Source organism: Podarcis gaigeae (genome assembly GCF_964106915.1).
Source record: "Podarcis gaigeae genome assembly, chromosome: 17".
Classification (NCBI taxonomy): Eukaryota; Metazoa; Chordata; class Lepidosauria; order Squamata; family Lacertidae; genus Podarcis; species Podarcis gaigeae.
In genome coordinates, this window is record NC_139694.1 from 37,238,260 (window position 1) to 37,259,154 (window position 20,895).

Here is a 20,895-nt window from a genome sequence, read left to right on the forward strand (position 1 = left end):
TTTAGATGCAGTGAAAGCAGTTATAGCAACAGGCATGGCTTACCCCAAATAATTCTGGGAACTGTAGTTGTTAACAGTGCTAAGACCTTTCACACTTACAGTCCCCAGCCCCCTTAACAAGCTACAGTTCCTAAGATTATTATGGGGACAGTAGGACTGTTAAGAGCATTATAAGAGTGCTTTCGGTGTGGCATGGCTGTGACCAGAAATACGCTTTGGTTTAGTGGGCTGGTTTAGACTTGCAGGCATGGAAACCCTGTGGCCCTCCAGTTGTTGGACTCCAGCTCCAGCCAGTCTCACCAGTAGCCAGGGATGATGGAACCTGTACTGGGGGCCCACAGCTTCCCCACCTCTGGATTAGAGCAGTTGCAAACCAGAACACCTGGGTTCTGTGCCTTCTCCCTCTAAGTGGGAAGTGGGGAAATGGAGAGACTGTTCTTTCATTACAGAGTGCTGCCCTCCTTTGCCCCCAGGGTTGTCTGTCAACGGGCACCTAATGGGGGCCCCTTTCAGGCCAGGCCACGAGGAGCGTCCCCGCACCTACTTTGATGCCATAACCATAGCAGTGGAACACCCTCGAGTTGGCTACGTGGTCAACGTAACACGGAAGGGCATCACGCTCCATGGTGAAGGTGAGCTGTTGTTGCCCTTTGCCCAGCGGGCTGTAATCCACAAGCCCCAGCTGGCAATTTCTGTGTGGCCTGAAGCCAACGTCACCCTATGGATTGGTCACGAAGTGGAGTTCCTGGTTCTTCTGCATCGCTACAGTCACCCCACGGCCCTGCAGCGGGATCATCTCGGCTTCTATGTGGTGAACAGCAAGGGGCTGTCAGCTTCAGCAGGTGGCTTGCTAGGTGAGCAACTCCTCTTACAAATACAGCTTTTAGGCTGCTAACTAACACCATCCCTCTTGCACAAGCAGTTTGATGCAGGTTACATCTGTGGCAGGGGCCAGAGAGTCCTAGGGTCGCATTGCCCTAGTCCAGACTGCAATGCAATTATTTAGGAGTGCCCTTACTCTACCTGCCTATTTGTAAAAACAGTTGAGTGGAATAGGAAATTTTCATAGAGAAAAACAGCAGGGGAGGGGCTAAATGCCCCCTTCCTCTGTGATAAGGTCCCACTCTGGGCCTCTCCCATACACAACCTGCCACAGTTGCTGCAAGTTATAAAAAAGAGAGAGAAGGAAGATCTCAATCATAGGATTCAGAGATGCTTTTACAGTCGCCTATAACTTGATCCTGAGTAACTAGAATGCAAGCTCTTTAATTATAGTACCTTTTTGCAATTTTAACTTCAGTATACCCAAAGCAAACTCTCTAACCTTGCTGGGAATTTTATCCATCTTTTGAAATCTCCTCTCCCTCCTTTCCAAGATGATCCTCCAGGGATCACAGTCGCACCTGATGGGGAACCTGGTGCCCTCCAGCCACCGCTGGATCCTGGATTCCACCTTCCAGCTTCCCTGACCATTGGGCATACTGGCTGAGGCTGATAGGAGCTGGAGTCTTGAGGGCACCAGGCTCCCCCACCCCAAATGTTTTGCCCACTCCACCTTCACTTAGACCAGAAGCCCCTGTCACTTCAGTGTCTACCCTTCAGAAAACCCAATTTTTAGGACAGAAGGTATTCCTAAGCAGCAAGTAAAGCTGCAGATATGTGGGGAACTTTTGTCCCTCCAGCTGTTGCTGAACTACATCTCCCATCTTGGCCGACCATACTTGCTGGGGCTGCTGGGAGGTATAGTTTAGTTTAGTTTAGCTGGAGGGCTAAAGGTTCCCCCCACCTGCTGTAGAAAATGAGATCTGTGCTAGACAAGAGCATGGTAAGGCTAGTTTGACTGGATGCTTCATCAGTCTGATCCCCCACCTGCCTTTTCCTGACCACACACATCATGTGCTCCTGTTTTGCCAATTTGCTCTTCCACAGGCCAGTTTCAGAGGGACACCATCAGGCTCTCCCCAGCCCCCACCGAAGGGGAGCGAGCAGCATGGATGTGGAGGGGCTCTAACAAAGCCCTGGTCACCGAGGTCACCAAAATACTGAAGGATTCATCCTGGAGGGCACATGAAGCACCATGCTGGCTGCTGAAACGCAAAGATGTGGAGGGGCTGTTGGGGGCTCCCTACAGCTCCTACGTAACCTCCAATCTGCTGGAATTGTGAGCCAGCTATCTTTCACTCAACTGGGGTAGCAAGCGACAAAAGTCCAGGACTTTCCCAATTCCCAACCTCGCCCCCCCGCCCCCCGCCAATCTTTATGCGACAGGGATGGTGTGGAACAGGAGGGAGAGCCTGTTGTCTCCCTCCCAGGACCTTTGCAGTAGATTCTGGGGGATGGAGGCAGGATAGTTTTTCCAGAGTTATTTTTTTAAATGTCTCTCACAGTGCAGACATGTTTAAAATTATGCCCTCATTACAAAGTTTTATTAACGTCATATAGAAAAGGACAGTGGATTTATCACCAAGGTGTCTCCTCATCAGTTTGTGCAGGGAATCCTGAATGGGTAACTCATTCCACAGGAAAGGCTGTGCAAATTTTCAACATCATCATCCTTGATGCTGGGAGGATATTCACTTTTTCTCTCCCCCTCCCCTGGCAAACCTTCCAGCAAATATTTGGCCCTCCAAAACCCCAAACTGTTAAAAAACAGCAACACAGTCAAAGGTAGATTTAGCGGCAGACTGAAGCCTGCCCTACTTGGCCTATGAAGAATAAGGGCTGCCTGTCCCTTTTGCAATAGTTGCCTATTCCAGCAAATGCACTGTGGCCTCTGCTCTTTTCAACACCAGCACACTGTTGGAATAGATCTGCAGGAGAGCCACTTACCAGTGGTGGGTTCAGAAACCTTGATGGTTTCATTGGTGCAAAGTGGAGACAAACCAGCTAGCAGATATGCAGAATTCTGCTTTGTGCTTAATGTGGTTATTTAAAAATCCTGCAAAGAACCATCCCTTTTCTTTGGAGCATTTTGGCCAGAAGTGTGACACCATTAAGTCTTGAGAACTGATCTGTGAAAAGGAGAGTTCAGTTCCAGGATGAAGATGAGGAGTCAAATCTGGGAACAACCCAGCCAAGATGCAATCCATTCAGAGCCGCAGAACAGCCGAGGAGAGCAACCCATTCAGGACACCCTCCTCTGCTGATGGAGAATGGGTATCAGGTTGTTCAATAGTTAACAGGAAAGGAGGTGCTGCTTACTGTTTTAGGGTGGCCCTTCTCACCCCTGAACCTTGGAAGCTACAAGTCAGGGAGCCCACTAGGCTTTGCCAATTTATTCTGCATTTTATTCCCTTAAATGACATGTCAATCCCTCCGCTAGCTATGATGAGCCCCACTTCTGTACCAAGTTTCCCTCTGCATTAAAGGGCCAAACCAGAAGCAAACAAGGCTGCGGTGGGGCCAGTAGAGCAGCAGAACCAAGAAAATGGATGTGAGGGATTTAAAGTGCATCATCCTGGTCCCTGCACAGGAATGGCTAGAAGGCCTCTTCCATTCTCGGCCCCATAAAGTTTCTGATTAGACCCCAACAATGTGATAGCACAGACAACAGCAAACAGGCAACCCCCCCCCCTCCCAATCACTCTAGGAGCCTAATGTCTCCCAGTGATGCTGTTACATTACATACATTCATTTTTATTTATTGGCTTTATGTTCAGTAAAGCTGCCCCCTGAATATTGCAGCCAAGAGCCTCTTTCCCAGAAGTTTGAGACCAGCTCTGGCAAGACAACATTCTCTTTTCATGTGTTAAATTGTATTTTACAATTCATACAATAAAACGTAAATGACTGTTGAGGGATAGTTGAATGGTACCCAGAGTCTGGACTACTGCCTGGCAGGAAGTAAGACTGCACCTGTAGCAAGCCACTTGCAAAGGTCTATGTTACTCGCTGCATACCCCTCAAAAATACATTGAATGCAAAAGGATCAGCCTGCTGCTTCTACGCAAAAGAAACAAGAGGCAAACCAGTATTGTGTGCACCTGATACAGATGATGTTATTCACCACCTGCACTGTTATAATCTACTTAAGCAGAAAAAGGATTTTAGCTGCTGCTTTCATGAATTTCAAATATGGCTGAACTGAATATATGGCTGGTTTGATTTCAGGCGGAAGCTAGTGATATTGGTGGGACAGAAAACAACTAGATTGTGAGGGAATTCAGCTGCTAAAAATATTGTTTAATGGGATGGTTTTGCATGCTGCTACTTCCTTCTTGAATTAGTTATAAGGGTGAACCCATCACATACTGAACAGGACAGCATCACTAGACTAGGCCTGATGTCATAGTGTCACCGGACACAATCTGATCAGGCTGCTTGATACTGCAACTCGGGGCACTTGAAAAATGTCTTTCTTCTTCTTCCAAGATATGTAAAAAAAGAACTGCTGAAAAGGGAGATATTTTGAAGACACTGTTGAAAACGTTCACAAAAGAAATGGGGAGCAATTTCACATTAGCCCCAATATTAAAGCCACCCAGCTGAAAATAATGTGCACAGGTGCCCTTCAAAACTGGCATGCCATCTATGCTTTGGAAGTGGTATCTCAACCTGAGTACTGTGTGAGATGCAGCCCTAAGTTTACACTAAAAGCCTAACTTCTTCAGACTTTGTTGGAGAGAGGGGAGCTCCCAGCAGCCCACATGAAGGCGTTCGTTCCTGGAAAAAAAATCAGAAAAATGTGCCCCATATACGAGCCATGCTAAACCATCAAAGGTTTTATTCTAACCTTGAATATATATAAAAAAAAGTTTCAGCCTTGTTTGATTTTTTTTTTTAAAACACACATTTCTAGAGAGATGCCTAAAAAATAGAATTCAAACATTTACACAAAGCCTGCTGGAGTCTGGCATAAAAATATGGTACACAGCCATATAAACTGAGCCGTGCAGCTGGGTACAAATGTCTTTTTAAAGTCCTTGCTTAGGGGGCATGGTGCCCTCCCTGCCGCTGTAGGGGTCGGAAGTGGGGGGAGTGGAAGGGAGACTGCTTCATGCGAAGAATGTAAAAACAGACCCAGAAAAGTGGGGTGTGGAAGGGGAATCAACAATAGAAGAGATTTGCAGTAGGAAGAACTGTGAAGCCTTACTGGAGACCCTCATGTCATAAAGGAAAACCTACCAGATCCATTACAGGGGAGATACTCTGAGCCCCCCACCAGAGGAACCCCATTGGATGTAGCTGGCCTGTATCACTTCTGACAAGTGGGGGGAGGGTTTGTGTGCTAGATTAAAAACAAAGCAGCAACAACAGTAAAACAACAGAACCCCCTTCACATAGATAACTGGGCAAGTCAGGGGAAGACACTAGTTTAGCCTTCCCCCAAAATGCTAATCTTGAATGTGCAGGGAGCTTATGATCTGGAAGGACATGAAAAACAACACCACCTGACTCCCACTCACACAATGAAGGTGACTTTACCAATGGCAGGTTTTGTGTGAATAAGCCATGATGGCAACTCACTCGCTGCAGCTGGCTGGGTTTTTTGAAATCCAATTATATCCAGCCTGCCCTCTCCTCAAACCCAAGTTCTTGAGAAGCAGTGCAGGGGAAAATACCTTTGCATTTCCCCAGGGAGCTGTCCCTGTCCTGCTTTCTTGGGAGTTTGCCGAGCTGGCGGGTGATGCTCTGGAGCACAAAGTGCCCCCCTCAAGGTGTGTCTGAAAGGGGGTCAGACTGCTAGAAGACTGGGAAAGGAGAAGGGTTATCTGCTTTAAGTGAGGACAATAAGCAGTTGCTTCCCCCTTTTTTGTAGGGGGGGGGGAGGAAGACTGTTAAAAAAAAAGAAAATTAAAAGCACTGTGTGCCAGGATCTGTGTACAGCAATGAAAATGCCAAAGGTCGCTGGGAAGAAATGTCTAACCAATATCCTTGTGTGCAATATGGCAGTGGGAGGGTGAGAATTCTACAGAGGTATAAGCCCCAAAATAGACAGAAAAGGAAGTGCAGCGGGTCGAGGTAGGGATGGAGAGTCCCTGGGCGTGACGAAGCCCCTCTGCGCCTCTGACATTGTCTGTCTCTTCAGGGGAAGGAAGCATGGTTCAGCTCAACATCAGAGCGGCTGCCAATCTAGCCCCATGCTTCCAGTGGCAGGAGCAGCTCAGTCTTGGCCCTGATCCACTTGAGGGAGAGGTAGCACGGGGGGCTCATCCACACCCCATTGTCCCGGCAGCTCTCCTGAGGACACGAAGGCAGTGTCTCTGGGCCTCATCCGTGCCTCACTCGTCCGCTGGTGCCCAAGGGGCGTGAGGTCTGGAGCCAGTGCGAGGGTGGCACTCAGAGCAGCAGCTTGCCGTTACGGTGGATCTTCAGGATGCGTCCCAGCCGCTGCTTGGCTGTCGCTAAGCCCTTCTTGGGGCGTTTCCCTGAGAGGGGGGGAAATGGTTGAGTCAGGGATGAGGACAGCCAGAGGTCAACTTATCCAAACAAGATACACAACTTCTGCCTACTCTCCCGGTATGCCCCACAGAGGACCTTAAGGTCCATAAATAGCAACACCCTAGTGGTCCCGGACCCTAAGGAAGTTAGATTAGCCTCAACCAGAGCCAAGGCCTTTTCAACACTGGCTCCAGCCTGGTGGAACACTCTGTCTCATGAGACCAGGGCCCTGCAGGATCTGGTTTCTTTCCATAGGGCCTGTAAGACAGAGTTGTTCAGCCTGGCCTTTGGCTTGGAATCAATTTGATCCCCTCCCCCTCTTTCCTTTTTCCTTCTGTGATGGAAGTAGTGGTTAAGAGCAATAGACTCGTAATCTGGTGAACCAGGTTCGATTCCCTGCTCCTCCACATGCAGCTGCTGGGTGACTTTGGGCCAAGTCACACTTCTTTGAAGTCTCTCAGCCCCACTCACCTCACAGAGTGTTTGTTGTGGAGGAGGAAGGGAAAGGAGATTGTGAGCCGCTTTGAGACTCCCTAGGGTAGTGATAAAGTGGGATATCAAATCCAAACTCTTCTTCTTCTTCCTATTTGGGGACTTCCCTGGCTTTTTTCTGGCCCATGTAGGACCAGTCTGGAAAGTTAGCCTGGAAAGTGACGTTTTCATCCCCAAAAAGTTTTTGATTTGAGTTTCCATTGAAATGAGGCTGTATTTTAATGTTTTAATGTTGTATTTTAATCTTGTTTTTAAGTTGTATTTCAATCAATTTGTTTTTATATCGGGTGTTAGCCACCCTGTGCCTGGTCTTGGCTGGGGAGGGCGGGGTATAAATAATAATAATAATAATAATAATAATAATAATAATAATAATAATAATAATTATTATTAATAATTAATTAAAAAAATAATTAATAATAATAATAATAATAATTATTATTATTATTATTATTAAAGTCCCGCGGTGGCATGGCCCAATAGCCAGCCCAAGAAACCTTGATGCCAGGGAAGGAAAAATCTTTCCCACTTGCTCATTGACACAGAAAGCAATCCAGTGGGATGGTGTTCAGGCAAGGACTGCTCTGGACTAAATGATTTTGGATTCCTAGAACATCCCCAGATCCTCCTCTAATCTGCCTCCCAAAGTCCACACGCTCCAGCTTACCTTGCGCTGCCTGAGGACCTGGGGAGCCAGCTGAGGGGCGCCGCTGGGACAAGAAGACGCCAGGTGCCATGGGCGTGGAGCTGCGGTTCACCTGGGCCATGCCAAAGACGTTGGGCCGGGCGGTGTACTCGTGGTCCACCAGGCTGCCAGCAAACTGCTCCTGCTTGGGTTCTGGGGTGGGAGGCGTGGGCGCCAGAGTCGCCGCTCCAGGATCCGGATCCTGCTTTGGCAGAGGCAGGTCTGGTTCCACTTCGGCTTCCAATGGTTCTGGGTCTGGTTCTGGTTCCGGCTCCGGCTCCGGTTCCGGGCTGGGTGGCTTGGGAGAGGGCAGCTTCTTTTTCACGAGTTTCCGTCGCTGCAACTTCTGGTGTTCCTTAAGACAGACAGAGAGAAAGCAAAGAAGGAATTCTTTATTTTGAGCTCTAGTTGTGATCATGGCCAGCCTTTCTTTTTATTTATATATTATTTTTTTAACATACCATTTTCAACAATAATTAAACATACATTTACATCTTATTCAATTTTTTTGACTTCCATCAGTCCTGTCTGAAGGTTTTCCAGTCTAATCTCTTAGTATGCATTTCTTATTTTCCCTATTACATTTCAAACTCATAACCAATATCTCATATTTTTCTACTTTGTAACACTTCATATATTTCTCCTTACAAAACTTCTTATAGTCCTACTAGCGTAATTTGTTGATTACAATTGCTCTTCAGATAATTCATATACTTCTTCCAATCTTCTGTAAATTTCTGGATCGTGGCCACCCTTTCGCAGGGCGCAGGAGGTGCCACCGGATGATGCCATCCTGATGTTGCTGGACTACAATGCCCATCATCCCTGACCACTGGCTAAACTGGCTGGGGCTGATGGGACATATGTTGGCTTCTCCCTGGGATGGGAGCTCCAGGGCAGAGAATTCATAGCCCATCCCTGCTTTGGGTCACTAAAGTTATCTGTTAGCAGTGGCTGGGGATAATTCCAGAAATGGATTATTTTAAAGGGTTACACAAAAGTTATTTCTTTGGCCACAAACCCCATGAAGAATACTCTGTGAAATCTAATCCAAACACAAAGTACTTGAATAGGTGTAGTTCATGCAGATTTATTAGTCGCAACGTTGCTTTAAGAACCACTGTCGAAAAGGCAATAAATGAATAAGTTAGCACACTGATCCCCTAACGATGAAGGTCAGAAATATTCTACCAAACTCCAGCCCTACCCTGCCTGAAACATCCTGAGGCCTCTGAGTTTGTGAAGCAAAAGCCTCTCCGATGTCTTCAAAGACATCTCAGCATCTCTGTCCCTTCTTCCCACCTCCAAAGCAAGTCCTGCCACTTACCTGCTGAGCCAGTTTAGCTGCCGCAGCCGCCAATCCTGTCTCGACAGATGCCACTCTGGTCCCCTCACGCACGGGGCGGTCTTGCTTGGGCAGTGTTGGGGTGACCCGGGCTGCAAGGAGGAAAAGAAATGTTGTTTGTGTTCCTGATGGTATTCTGGACCTTGGGCTTAAAGGAAGAACAACACCCTCATCCTGTGCCAACTAAGAGAGATTTCAAAGGAGGAAAGAAAATCACTCTTCCTGCTGCAAGTGGGAGCATGGAGAGGGACCCACAGGAATGGAAAATGCTACACAAACAGCGATCAGCACAACTTGCAGTGTTGCCCCACAAGCAAGAATGCCCCCTAGGAGATCACTGCCTACTGGTAGATCACGGGGTGTTCCTGGTAGATCTCTGGCCCCACAGTGATCTCCTTCCTCCCTCCCTCCCCAAAAAGCTGAACATCTCAACTTTGGCCTTCCCCAAAAAAGCTCAACAACTTTGGTCCATCCAACAACAATGGGTAGATCACTGCGAGTTTTTTTATACTGTGAGTAGATCACAGTCTATTGGGAGTTGGACGTCCCTGCCCTAGGCCTTCTAGGAGATGCAGCTTTCAATCCGGGAGGAGCCACACCCAGGAATGGCAGGTAGATGCGCATATGAGCAAAGGAAAGAGAAGGGAACAGCATGCAGTGTGAATGGAGGGTGCCCTTCACTCAGGATGCATTTCAGAGCCATGAAGTACAGCCCTCTCAACACTGCTTAACAGGCTGTTTCTTTTAAAAAAACCCAAAACGTTTCTTTCTAAAAGAAAAAGCCCTTCTTCCCTTCCATACAGCAAAGGCTGTGTGTGTGGTTTTGTGTGTGTGTGTGTGTGTGTGTGTGTGTGTGTGTGTGTTGTTTTGTTTTTTGCCTTCACCAGAAAAGTCTCCCCAAACCAAATTGCTTCAGTTAAGTCAAGCAATCCTGAGAGGCCAGTCTCTTTTGCACTCCATGATGCTGCAGAATTGCAGAACGGGCTGCATTACTCAGTACAGATTTTTGTTGAAGTGCAGAGAATACAAAATCTAGACCTCGGGGGTTCCCATCCTTTGCACAAAGAAAAGCTAGATTTTGCAACTTGCAAAACATACATAGCAAGCAAACGGCACACCTGCAACAAACCTGCACAATTTATTGGGCTAGTGATGTTTATGGGGAAGGCCAAGGGCCCAATGTGGGAGGCAGAAGGCCAGTCCCCAAATGCGAAAAACTTATTCATCAAATCCTCTCATCTCCGCAGGCATTTCAGCCACCCACTTTCAAACATATCTCTGGATCCACCAAGGCTAGAAGCTCGTTTAGCAACAACATTATAAAGCAAATAAACTCAGGAGATTGAATTTGGTGCTCTTTCTGCCTCTGTGCAGCATCACGTTAATGCACCCGTCCCAGTGACAGGAGATGGGTTCTTACCCTTGGGGCTCCAAGGCGCATCGTCTGTGCATTTCTTCTTCTTTGGTAGAGACTTCAAGGCTGGGTCATCTTCGTCTGATTCCAAGGAAGGGTAAACTACGGAAAGAGGGAATCAGGCAGGACCGAGTTCTATACAGGGACTTTAATAATAATAATAATAATAATAATAATAATAATAATAATAATAATAATAATTTATTTATACCCCGCCCATCTGGCTGGGCTTCCCCAGCCACTCTGGGCAGCTTCCAAAAAAATATTAAAATACTGTAATACATCAAACATTAAAAGCTTCCCTAAACAGGGCTGCCTTCAGATGTCTTCAGTTACAAAAAACTGGAAAGCAGCGTTTAGCCCACATCTTCACAATCAGACCAAACATTTAAAAAACAAAATGCTGGAATTGCTGAGTGGCGTTAAACTGTGAGATTGCTACCACCTAAATCTTCTACAGGAATTGTCTGAAATTCACAGAAACAGAGACCAGGAAGGACCCCTCCAATCCAGCACTCCAGCAGCGCAAGGGTGGGCAAGGGCCAAACCAGAGAAAGGTGTCACAGTGAGGAATTTCGGTGCTGCTAGGCCAGTCTACTCTTGCTCTCTCTCACTCTCTCTGCCCCCTGCCCCATAGGGAGGAGGGGCACAGGGCATGCAGCCACTGAGCTCGGGCAGCTCAGCCCGGCCCCATGTCAGCTGCCAGCCTTGGGGTAGTGGCGGCACAAACAGGGAGACAACAGCAGGTGGCGTTATCGCCCTTTGGCCCCTGCTCTGGGGGCAAGTGCTGCTTACCCAGACAAAGGCCAAATTACAGTGAACAGACCAAAGCCGCGTGACACTTCAGCAGTCACTTGGGAACCTTTCGCACATTTTGGAGACCAAGTGCAATATAAGCCTCCTTTAGACTACAGTGGTGCCCCGCAAGACGAATGCCTCGCTAAACGAAAAACCCGCAAGACGAAAGGGTTTTCCGATTTTTAGCGGCTTCGCAAGACGAATTTCCCTATGGGCTTGCTTCGCAAGACGAAAGCCCATAGGGAAATATCCGGGGACAGCGGGGAAGCGCAGCGCGCCTTCTCCTCTATTCCCGGACCTGTCCTAAGGCTTGCGGTGGGAGGTCCGGGAACAGAGGAGAAGGCGTGAAGGGCTTCTCCTCTGTTCCCGGGGCTTGTGGTGGGAGAAGGGTTTTTCCTCCCCACCGCCAACATTCAGAAGGCTGTTCTGAAGGCTGGCGGTGGGAAGAAAAGCCCTTCTCCCCCGCCAGCCTTCAGAAGAGTTCCCGCCTAGGCGGCGGATAGCAGCCTGCTGCCCCACGCTCTTAAGTCCTGCAGGGCTCCCCAAGCTGCGAATGTCTGCCCCGCGCGAGGGGCGCTCTGCTTAAGAGCGCCCCTCGCGCGGGGCAGCAGGCTGCTACCCGCAGCTTGGAGAGCCCTCTGGACCTCTTCTGAAGGCGGGCGGGGGGCAAAAGTCTTTGCTCCCCCCCGCCTGCCTTCAAAAGGCGTCCGGGAGGAATTCTCCGCTGTCCCGGGGCGATTTAAAAGCCCCCGGGAAGGCAGGCAGGGGGGACAAAGACTTTTGCCCCCCGCCAGCCTTCAGAAGAGGTCTTGGACCTCTTCTGAAGGCCGGCGGGGGGCAAAAGTCTTTGCTCCCCCCTGCCTGCCTTCCCGGCAGAGCGGAGAAACGCAGCGTGTTTCTCCGCTGTCCCGGACGGCTTCCGGGACAAAAGCCTTTGTCCCCCCTGCCTGCCTTCCCGGGGGCTTTTAAATCGCCCCGGGACAGCGGAGAATTCGAAAAACTCGCAAGACGAAAAGACTTGCGGAACGAATTAATTTCGTCTTGCGAGGCACCACTGTATAAGGATCCAGCCTGGTTATAGGTCTACAGATTGGCTGCTCCCTTTAAAGCAGGGCTGGTGAAACCTGGTGGCCCTCCAGGTGTGGCTGGACAACTCCCATCAGCCCCAGTGCTCAGGGTGATGGGAGCTGTAGTCCTGCAATCCCTGGAGGGTCCCAGCCCTTGTCTGGACCTCATTCTCTCTCCCCCTTCCCCTGCCACTCTCCCCCTGCCCTGTTACTGCAGAGCAAAGCCCCTCTTCTCAGACAGGCCATCCTTACTGTACTCCGCATCCTTGAAGCAGGCGCCCAGGCTCTCTTGCTCGTCCATGCTGGCCTCTTCCTCGCTGTCGGTGCTGTGATGGGCCGGGCGCTTGATGGGCCTCTTTCCTGAGCGCTGAGTGCCGGAGGCTCCCGCAGAGCCGCGTTCGTGCCCCGCTGTCAACCAGGCTTGCAAGCTGGAGGCCCCTGGCGAGGACGAGGACGACTGGAGGTTGGCCATGCACAGCATGCCCTGGATGGCTTCCTGAGTGCTGGGGGAGGCAGGTGCATCACTGCGGGGGGGGGGGACACAAAGGAGGCACACGGCATCAGCCACAACAACCCACATCGCACTGCCGACCCAGCACCCGACTTGGCAGCAAAGCTGAGCGTCCACAAGCAGGGGCTCAAGCATAATCCATGTTTATTTAGACAAGGTAAGTAAAGGTGTGCCCCAAGAAAAGCTGTAGAAATCCAGCAAACAGGCATCATTTCTCTTATTTTGAGAAATGTATTGTGCACTTTGTATGTACAGTGGGCGCTCAGGTTGCAAACGTGATCCATCCGGGATGCACATTCACAACCCGCATCTGCGCACGCGTGGGTTGTGATTCAGCCCTTCTGCACATGCGCAAAGCGCAATTTAGCACTTCTGCACGTGCGCGACCACCAAAACCCAGATGTAACCCGTTCCGGTACTTCCAGGTTTCGGCAATCCGCAACCCGAAAAAACACAACCTGAAGCGGTTGTAACCCAAGGTATGACTGTATTTGCCAAATTTATTCTGGGTTTTTCTAGCTTTGGAGAGGAGGAACAGCTATGAACATCTGCAGGGCCCCTGGACAGATGGATATCATATTCAGCTCCCGCCACCCCCGACTTGTGAGATGACAGGCAGGAGCCATCACCCATGCTCCCTCAAGCACCCCTTTGCCTCCATCAAGAGATAGGACTGAAATTTCATTTTTTTAAAAAAGAAAACCGTATTAAATTATTTTAAATATGATTTAATTTTATTTAAAATTGCACTTTCAACATTTTTTCAACCTTTTAGTGTGGCAGCACCTACACTTTGGAACTCCCTGTCTCTGTATCCTTTTCAGCACCTGCTAAAAACATTTCTGTTCAGGAAAGCCCATCCAAATGTGTAAGTCTTGACCAAAGACTTTTTTCGAAATGACAGACAATATGGATTGGATTGACATTTGGAGAACAAAGAACCCCTTGGGAAGAGAAGGAACATTTTTCTCTGAAGCCCAGCTGACTTGGACAAGAATCGACCAAATATGGATAACTAGAGGTCTGGCACCCAAGGTCAGAAAGGTGGAAATCTGCCCAAAGACCTGCTCCGACCATAACGCACTGAAGATGGACATGACACTACTACCAACCGGTTCCTTTAGATGGAAGATGAATGACAATTTGTTTAGAGATCAGGAGATTACTAAGAAGGCCCAAAAAGCCCTGAAGGATTATTTTGAGATAAACATGAACACTATGGTGGAAAAAAGAACTATCTGGGATGCAAGCAAAGCTGTCATGAGGGGGTTCTTGATACAACAGAATGCTGTAAAGAAAAGGACACAAAATGAGAGGAAAGATAAGATTTTGGAGAAAATTAAAGAATTAGAGAAGAAGTTAAGATCAAATCCGAAATCACAGCCGATTTTGAGAGAAATTAAACTTCATCAAGCACAATATTCTAAACTGATAAACCAGGAGATAGAGTGGAAGATTAAACTAATGAAACAAAAAACTTTTGAATCGGCAAATAAATGTGGGAAACTGCTAGCCTGGCAGTTGAAGAAGAGACAAAAATTAAACACAGTCACAAATTTAGAAATTGAAGGAAGAAAATATTCAGAACCCCACGGAGATTAGAAAGTGCTTCCAGAGATATTTTTAAAAATTATATACTCAAGGGCCGCAAGACGAGGTTGAGATTAAACAATTTTTGGGAAAAAATGGACTGACAAAATTGTCACAAGAAAACAGATCAATCCTGAATAACAAAATAACACGACAAGAGATTGAACAAGCCATTCAGAACATGCAACTGGGCAAATCTCCAGGGCCAGATGGTCTGACCTCCAAGTATTATAAGACATTAAAAGACTATTTGATACAACCACTGATGGAGGTCGGCAACGAAATTATGGAGGGGAAGAGGGCGCCGGAATCGTGGAAGGAAGCTTTCATCACATTGATACCAAAATCGGAAACTGAAAAGACACAACTCAAGAACTATCGTCCCATCTCCCTTTTAAATGTGGATTACAAAATATTTGCAGATGTTTTGGCAAGTAGATTTAAAAGAGTTCTAAATGAAGTAATTCATAAAGATCAGGCAGGCTTTCTCCCAGGTAGACACATGTTTGCTAACACAAGGAGCATTATTGACATCTTGGAACTTTTGCAAACAGATATAAACACAAAAGCAGTGTTAATCTTCATAGATGCGGAGAAGGCCTTTGATAATATCTCTTGGAAATTTATGAAGGGAAATCTAAAAGAAATGGGAGTGGGACGGGGTTTTGAGAATGGGATTGATGCAATATATTCAGAGCAAAAGGCTAAACTGATAGTTAACAATGTGGTTACAGAAGAGTTTAAAATTGAAAAAGGAACACGACAAGGCTGCCCTATTTCCCCCTTGCTATTTATTTCGGTTCTGGAGGTGCTCTTGAATATGATTAGAGGGGACCGGTTGGTGAAAGGAATTCAGGTCGGAGCGAAACAATATAAACTTAAAGCTTTTGCAGATGACCTAGTTTTGACCCTGCAGGAGCCAGAATCTAGTACGAAAAGAGTACTACAACTGATTCAAGACTTTGGTCGGGTGGCGGGATTTAAGTTAAACAAACAGAAAACCAAGGTGTTGGGAAAAAATTTGACAGACACAGAGTCAGAACGGTTTCAGAGAGAGACAGAACTAACTGTGGTTAAAAAAGTAAAGTACCTAGGGGTAAACATAACAGCAAAAAATCTGAGTCTATTTAAGGATAACTATGAAAAATGTTGGTCTGAAATTAAGAGAGACTTGGACAGTTGGACAAAATTGAAGCTTTCTTTGCTAGGCCGAATGCTGCTATTAAGATGAATGTATTGCCAAAAATGTTGTTTTTGTTTCAAACACTACAGATTGTGGACAAGACGGAGTGCTTCCGGAAGTGGCAGAGAGATATCTCTAAATTTGTCTGGCAGGGCAAAAAGCCCAGAATTAAGTTTAAGATATTAACTGATGCGAAAGAAAGAGGGGGCTTTGCCCTGCCAGACCTAAAGTTGTACTATGAAGCCGCAGCTTTCTGCTGGCTAAAAGACTGGCTACTTCTCGAAGACACTGATGTACTGGACCTAGAAGGTTTTAACAATGCTTTTGGTTGGCATGCATACTTATGGTATGATAAGGTTAAGAGCAATAAGGCCTTTAAGAACCATATTGTCAGGAAAGCAGTGTTTAATGTCTGGACAAAATACAAAGACTTATTGGAAAACAAAACTCCAAGGTGGCTTTCACCTCTGGAAGCTAAGGCCCGAAAAAGACCCAATATGGAGGCCAAATGGCCAAAATATTGGGAAATATTAGAAAAAGATGGAGACAATTGGAAATTGCAGAGTTTGGAGAAAATGAAGGACAAAGTGCGAGACTGGTTACATTATGCTCAGATTAAAGAAGTCTTTAAAAACGACAAAAAGCTAGGGTTCCAGGTGGAGAAATCGAAGTTGGAAACAGAATTGTTAGAACCAAAGACTAAGGTACTTTCAAGAATGTATAACTTGCTGTTAAAATGGAACACACAAGATGAAATGGTTAAATCAGCTATGATAAAGTGGGCACAGGACATTGGGTATATCATGTTTGAGGACTGGGAAAGGTTGTGGACCACTGGGTTGAACTTCACTGCATGTAACGCTTTGAAGGAAAATGTAATGAAAATGATATATAGATGGTACATGACCCCAGTTAAACTTGCCAAGATATACCATTTGTCTGATAATAAATGTTGGAAATGTAATAAATGTTGGAAATGTCTGGTGGACCTGCCCTAGGGTGAAGGCCTTCTGGAAAATGATATATAATGAGCTGAAAAAGGTATTTAAGTATACCTTCACTAAGAAACCAGAGGCCTTCCTTTTGGGCATTGTCGGTCAGAAGGTGTTAAAGAAGGACCGAACATTTTTCATGTACGCAACAACGGCAGCAAGGATACTCATCGCTAAGAATTGGAAAACTCAAGATCTACCCATGCTGGAAGAGTGGCAGATGCAACTGATGGACTATATGGAACTAGCTGAGATGACTGGCAGAATCCGAGACCTGGGAGAGGACAGGGTCGAAGAAGATTGGAAGAAATTCAAGACTTATTAAAAAAAATATTGTAATTTGGTTGAATGTTAAGAAAGGATGCTAGATCATAAATAATTGTGCACCACTAAACTAGATGGAATTAGGATGATAAGTAAGTTTGAGGAAAAATTATAAACCTATTGGAGAACTAACAGATTATATTTAAATGAACCTGACACAAGAGTGTAAACAAGATGATAAATTGCGGGCAAGAATTGACAATGATGCAAATGGGAGCGGGAGGTGTGAGGGAGTCCAAAGATGTTAAGAAAGTATGTTATGATATATGTTATACTGTTTTTTATCTTTGCATTTTTATTCAAAAATCTTAATAAAATATTTATAAAAAAAAACAAAACAAATGTGTAAGTCTTGACATGTTTTAAGCTCTTTTACGGTTAATCTTAATTGTTTTTGAATGTTCTTAATGATTTTAAACTTTTTTATGGATGATCTTAATATTTCTTGTAAACTGACTATACTAAATCAGTCTATGTATTTTGTTAAATAATTAAAAAATGTTGACGTTTGCTGCCCTGAGCTCCTTTGGAAGGAGGGACGGAATAAAAATGTACTACATGAATAAAATGAAAAGAAATAAAAAGAGGAAATTTTCTTCTGGACCATTGACCAATGCTACACTCTGAGTTTCTTCGGACCCGCAGAATACATACACAGCTCTTACTGGAGAAAGAGGGAGATAGATGAAAGGGGACCCCAGCACTAGAGGTGTCTGTTTGCATTTCTTAGTACAGGAAAATATTGATCTGATGTGTAGAGATCTTTCCTATTCTAATTAATTCAAGAGGGTTCTGGAAGCTTCTCTACGTGAAAGAAACAAGCAGAAGGTTCATGATGTTTGGGTTATTCCTTCAGAGAAGCTAAGTACACTTGGCTTAAACTGGTTCTATTATCTCTTTCTGACAAGGTCATGCTGACTATAATAATAAGGCCAGAGGAGCCTGGCTCTCTCTTTCTATCTCTTTTCCTTTCTGGTGTGGTGTTCTCTACATAGTACACTTAGTGTTAAGATTTAGACTTCTTATAAGTTACTGTAAGTTTAAGTTAAGTCTGTTGCAACTGGATTCCTTATGGACAGTGCCAACCCTGAATGTATTGGATTTGTGACCAAGATGCTCATTTGCCTTCAGTAGCAGCAAAGCTCTGCTGGATGAAATACCATTGCCTCTGGTCTATTTTTGAGGGAATTCTGCAATGTTTTTGCTCTGCTAACTATCAATACTGAGTAGAAATCCATGACAAGAGAAAGTGGGAGAAGGACATAAAAGGGGCTGCTGGGTTCAGGCCAAGGAGCCATCTAGTCTGGCTTCCTGTTCCCACAGTGGCCAACCAGATGCCCATGGGAAACCAGCAAGCAGAACATGAGCATAAGAGCCTCCCCTCCCCCGGCCCCCTGTGGTTTCCAGCAACTGGTATTCAGAAGCATTGCTGCAGAGATAAGAGCACAGTCATTTTGGCTAGGAGCCATCAATGGCCCTCTTCTGTTTCTCCTCCACCTCCTCCTCCATGAATTTGTTTAATCCTCTTTTAAAGCCATCCAAGTTGGTGCCCATGACTGCCTTTGTGCTGCATGAAGAAGCCTGTTCTATGCTCTCCGGTAGAGGGAGAGCATGGCCATACTGGCATTGTGATCAGACACAGGGAAACCAATACAGTGGTACCTCGGGTTAAGAACTTAATTCGTTCTGGAGGTCCGTTCTTAACCTGAAACTGTTCTTAACCTGAGGTACCACTTTAGCTAATGGGGCCTCCTGCTGCTGCCACGCCACTGCCGCACAATTTCTGTTCTCATCCTGAAGCAAAGTTCTTAACCTGAGTTACTATTTCGGGTTAGCGGAGTCTGTAACCTGAAGCGTCTGTAACCCGAGGTACCACTGGACTGAGCAGGGAGGACCTAGGTGTGAACGTGATGGGTGGGCAGGTTACCTCTCCTATACGCCTGGCCCCGCACATGGCAGTTGCAACATGAAACTGGAGGTTTGGGAGTGGTGCCCCTCTAGCTTTTCCTCCTCTGCCTCTTCCTCTCCTTGGTGACTGACTTCCTGCCTCCCCCATTTGAGAGCACGTCTTTCTCAGCCTGGCACCCTCCAGGTGCTTCCAACTAGAACTCCCATCAGCCTTTGCCAGCACAGCCACTTTGGCAAAGCGGAGGGGACAGGACTCCCCAAGACGGCTGCTTGGGTGACGCATGTACGCAAGACAACATCTCAGTTTTGAAGAGGGTAGAAATGCACTCTCAAATGTGGGGCTCCTTTTCAAGCCCATGGGTGACAGTTCCTTCTAGGCAACCAGCCAGGGTCCTCTTGCCAGTATGTGGATGGTATGGCTGGGGAGGGGTGTGTGGCCAGGCAGAGAGCGGCCTGGAGGCTCCCCACCTAAAAGGAAGGGAGAAAGCGCCTCTTTCTTTTGCTCTTATAAGAAGAGAGCCCCCTCCAGCACTTCTGGACAAACCATCTGTTGCACAGAAGGGAAGAGTGCCCCGAGACGTCCCATGGGCAGGTCTGTCCAGAGGCCCCAAGAGCAGCACCTGAGGCCCACCAGCGGCTGCTTCTCACCTGAGCTCGTCATAGTCTGCACCGCCCACCTGCCGGCTGGCCTTGAGCAGGTCCAGGATCCCGGCGGCGCTGCTGCTGCCCTCCAGCTGGTCATCGCCAGAGGCATCTTCCTCTTCTTCTGTGGTGTAGTCCTCCTGAGAATGGAACAAAGTTCAGAGAGCCTCGGTTGGCAATTCACCTATTAAGTTTTTATCCTGCTTTTCTGTGCACTGTGTCCGATAGAAAGCCACAGCAGCAGAGGCAGAGCCCTCTTTCCCACCCTCCTTAAGAGGAACCTGAGTGGAGTGGAGGAAATATTCACACAAGCGCACAGGAACTGGTCTGCATCCCACAAAACCTAGTAAAGGGAGAAGTGGCTTGTTCCCCCTGGAGGTTGAAGCCCAGTGTTGAGGGACAGAGAAGGAGCCTCAGGAGAACTCATGGTTCTTCTGCTGCTCGTCGCTATTGAAGGAGGAAAATGATTCCTCAAGACGGGGTGACTGATGCCCGTCCCAGAGCACCAGTCTTCAGAAAAGGAAAGTGGCCACGTTTCAGACTAAGCTTCTTCTCTCCACTTAGGTGGTACAAAAAGAAAGGTTATTCAAAACACATACTTTGCACACTTCCCCACTGATCTAGTCATTCTTTTTATTTTAGGCAGCTTGGAACAATAATAAAGGCACATTTCAAAAAACAATAAAAACACATTTTTAATGCTTGATGTCTTCCTGTGTTTTAATTTGTTGGAAGCTGCCCAGAGTGGCTGGGCAAACCCAGTCAGATGGGTGGCACAAACAAACAAACAAACAAAACTAATAATAATAATTATGAAAATAATAAAATGAAAACAAGAGCAAATGTGTGAATCTTGCTGTGGCCTGCCCCCTTCAACTCCAGAAAAATCCCTGAAATGGCCATCCTGACCTGAACTGCTAATGATTAAGTGACAAAAGAATGCCTTAAAATAAACAAACAAATTTACTGCCTACTTCCCTGAAGGAAGGCCATGAGGAGGCCACGACCCTCCAGATGTCAGACTCAAGTTTCCAGGGAGATGGTAACCTAAATGAAGCCTCATTTCTGCTAGCAGAACATTCCTGAAGTCCTGAGCCCAACTTACCTCAATGTCGAACTCTACTTCCCCTGGCTCTCGCACTCTGTTTGGGTCGGAGCAGGGCTTGGCTCGTGGCAACTTCCGGGGAAATTCTTGGAATCAAAAGACAGCAAATGTTAAATTAACTGTTGGACACAAAGGAGTAGGGATTGGGAGCTGTGACAGAAGAATACCAGCATCTGCAAGGGAAGGGGCTACTATTGCATAGACCCACCAGATGATTGCAGTGCAACACCTGTGATCTGGGAGGGGGTAAGGACCAAGCAGGTACAGGATCGGGCTACCAGTTTGTCATTTAGCCAGGCAGAGACTTTGGAAATTCCACGATATTGCTGCGAATAATGCCTGAAGCAGGAGTTGGGCGGGAAGGGGGGTGAGGTGTAGCCTCTTTGGAAGATGAATATGACAAAGAGGAGGGCAGAACCTGTTCAACAAGCCACAGAAGATGAGTGACAGGAAAAGTT

General features: G+C 46.8%; 2 protein-coding genes across 3 annotated transcripts in view; one reads left to right on the plus strand and one right to left on the minus strand.

Annotated features, from left to right (window-relative positions):
• ITIH6 (inter-alpha-trypsin inhibitor heavy chain family member 6) overlaps positions 1-3,794 on the plus strand; it is a 36,839-nt gene extending 33,045 nt beyond the window's left edge. Inside the window, 2 exon segments of the mRNA XM_083718485.1 lie at positions 474-854; positions 1,930-3,794. Coding sequence (XP_083574611.1) covers positions 474-854; positions 1,930-2,165 — 617 coding nt within the window. The 3' untranslated portion in view covers positions 2,166-3,794.
• A 912-nt stretch (positions 3,795-4,706) lies between these two features.
• The window catches only part of PHF8 (PHD finger protein 8), a 31,760-nt gene continuing 15,571 nt past the window's right edge, over positions 4,707-20,895 (minus strand). For both annotated transcript variants that reach the window (XM_083718588.1, XM_083718587.1), the window contains exons 15-21: positions 20,438-20,523; positions 19,339-19,472; positions 12,435-12,706; positions 10,324-10,419; positions 8,886-8,995; positions 7,541-7,913; positions 4,707-6,368 (exon numbers count right to left, since the gene is read on the minus strand). In XM_083718588.1, coding sequence (XP_083574714.1) covers positions 6,280-6,368; positions 7,541-7,913; positions 8,886-8,995; positions 10,324-10,419; positions 12,435-12,706; positions 19,339-19,472; positions 20,438-20,523 — 1,160 coding nt within the window. In that variant the 3' untranslated portion in view covers positions 4,707-6,279. The remainder of the gene's footprint in view (positions 6,369-7,540; positions 7,914-8,885; positions 8,996-10,323; positions 10,420-12,434; positions 12,707-19,338; positions 19,473-20,437; positions 20,524-20,895) is intronic.